The sequence below is a fragment of the Neopelma chrysocephalum genome, unplaced genomic scaffold (assembly GCF_003984885.1).
Source record: "Neopelma chrysocephalum unplaced genomic scaffold, ASM398488v2 Primary Assembly neopelma1_138, whole genome shotgun sequence".
In the NCBI taxonomy this organism is placed as follows: Eukaryota; Metazoa; Chordata; class Aves; order Passeriformes; family Pipridae; genus Neopelma; species Neopelma chrysocephalum.
The window spans coordinates 2,489,431-2,489,990 of record NW_020897800.1 but is presented as its reverse complement, the minus strand read 5'-3'; the positions used below and the strand labels follow the sequence as shown (position 1 = coordinate 2,489,990).

At 61.6% G+C, this 560-nt stretch overlaps 1 protein-coding gene across 1 annotated transcript in view; it reads right to left on the bottom strand.

Annotated features, from left to right (window-relative positions):
* The window catches only part of OAF (out at first homolog), a 9,242-nt gene that overhangs the window by 909 nt on the left and 7,773 nt on the right, over positions 1–560 (bottom strand). Inside the window, exon 3 of the mRNA XM_027699238.1 lies at positions 1–410. This exon is cut by the window's left edge and continues 909 nt beyond it. Within this exon, the coding sequence (XP_027555039.1) occupies positions 136–410 (275 nt within the window). The 3' untranslated portion in view covers positions 1–135. The remainder of the gene's footprint in view (positions 411–560) is intronic.

The following is a 560-nucleotide window of genomic DNA, read 5'->3' as shown; positions in this document are numbered from 1 at the left end:
ACACAGAGCTCTCCTGGCACAAGGCACCGCTGTGAACAGCATTCCTTCTTCGGAGCAGCCAGCTCCGGGAGCCCTTGGCGTCGTGAAGAGCGGCAGGAGACGAGCTGCCCCTCGGAAAAGTCCCGGGAAGCTCCGCTAAGTCTCTTCATCCCAGAGGCAGAGCTGCTTCTGTGGCACGTAGTAGTCGAAGGTGTAGCCCTTCTGGCAGCTGCGGATGCCACACTTGTAGGAGGAGACCTTGCCCCCGGCGTCCCGGCTCTTGCAGTATTTGAGCATGCAGGGGTACCACTCGATGCTCAGCGAGTAGCTGCAGATGCAGGGCTTCCAACGGTCCGGGCACAGCCGGCAGCGCTGCAGCTCCGGCAGGTCCGAGCCCTGCGGCAGCACCTCGAACATGGAGCCGTCCACCCCTGGGGGAGAGAGCAGGGACACTGCTCAGGATCACTCAGGATCACTCAAGAGAGCAGGGACACTGCTCAGGGTCATTGAAGAGAGCAGAGACACTGCTCAGGGTCACTCAAGAGAGCAGGGACACCACCCAGGGTCACTCAGGATCACTC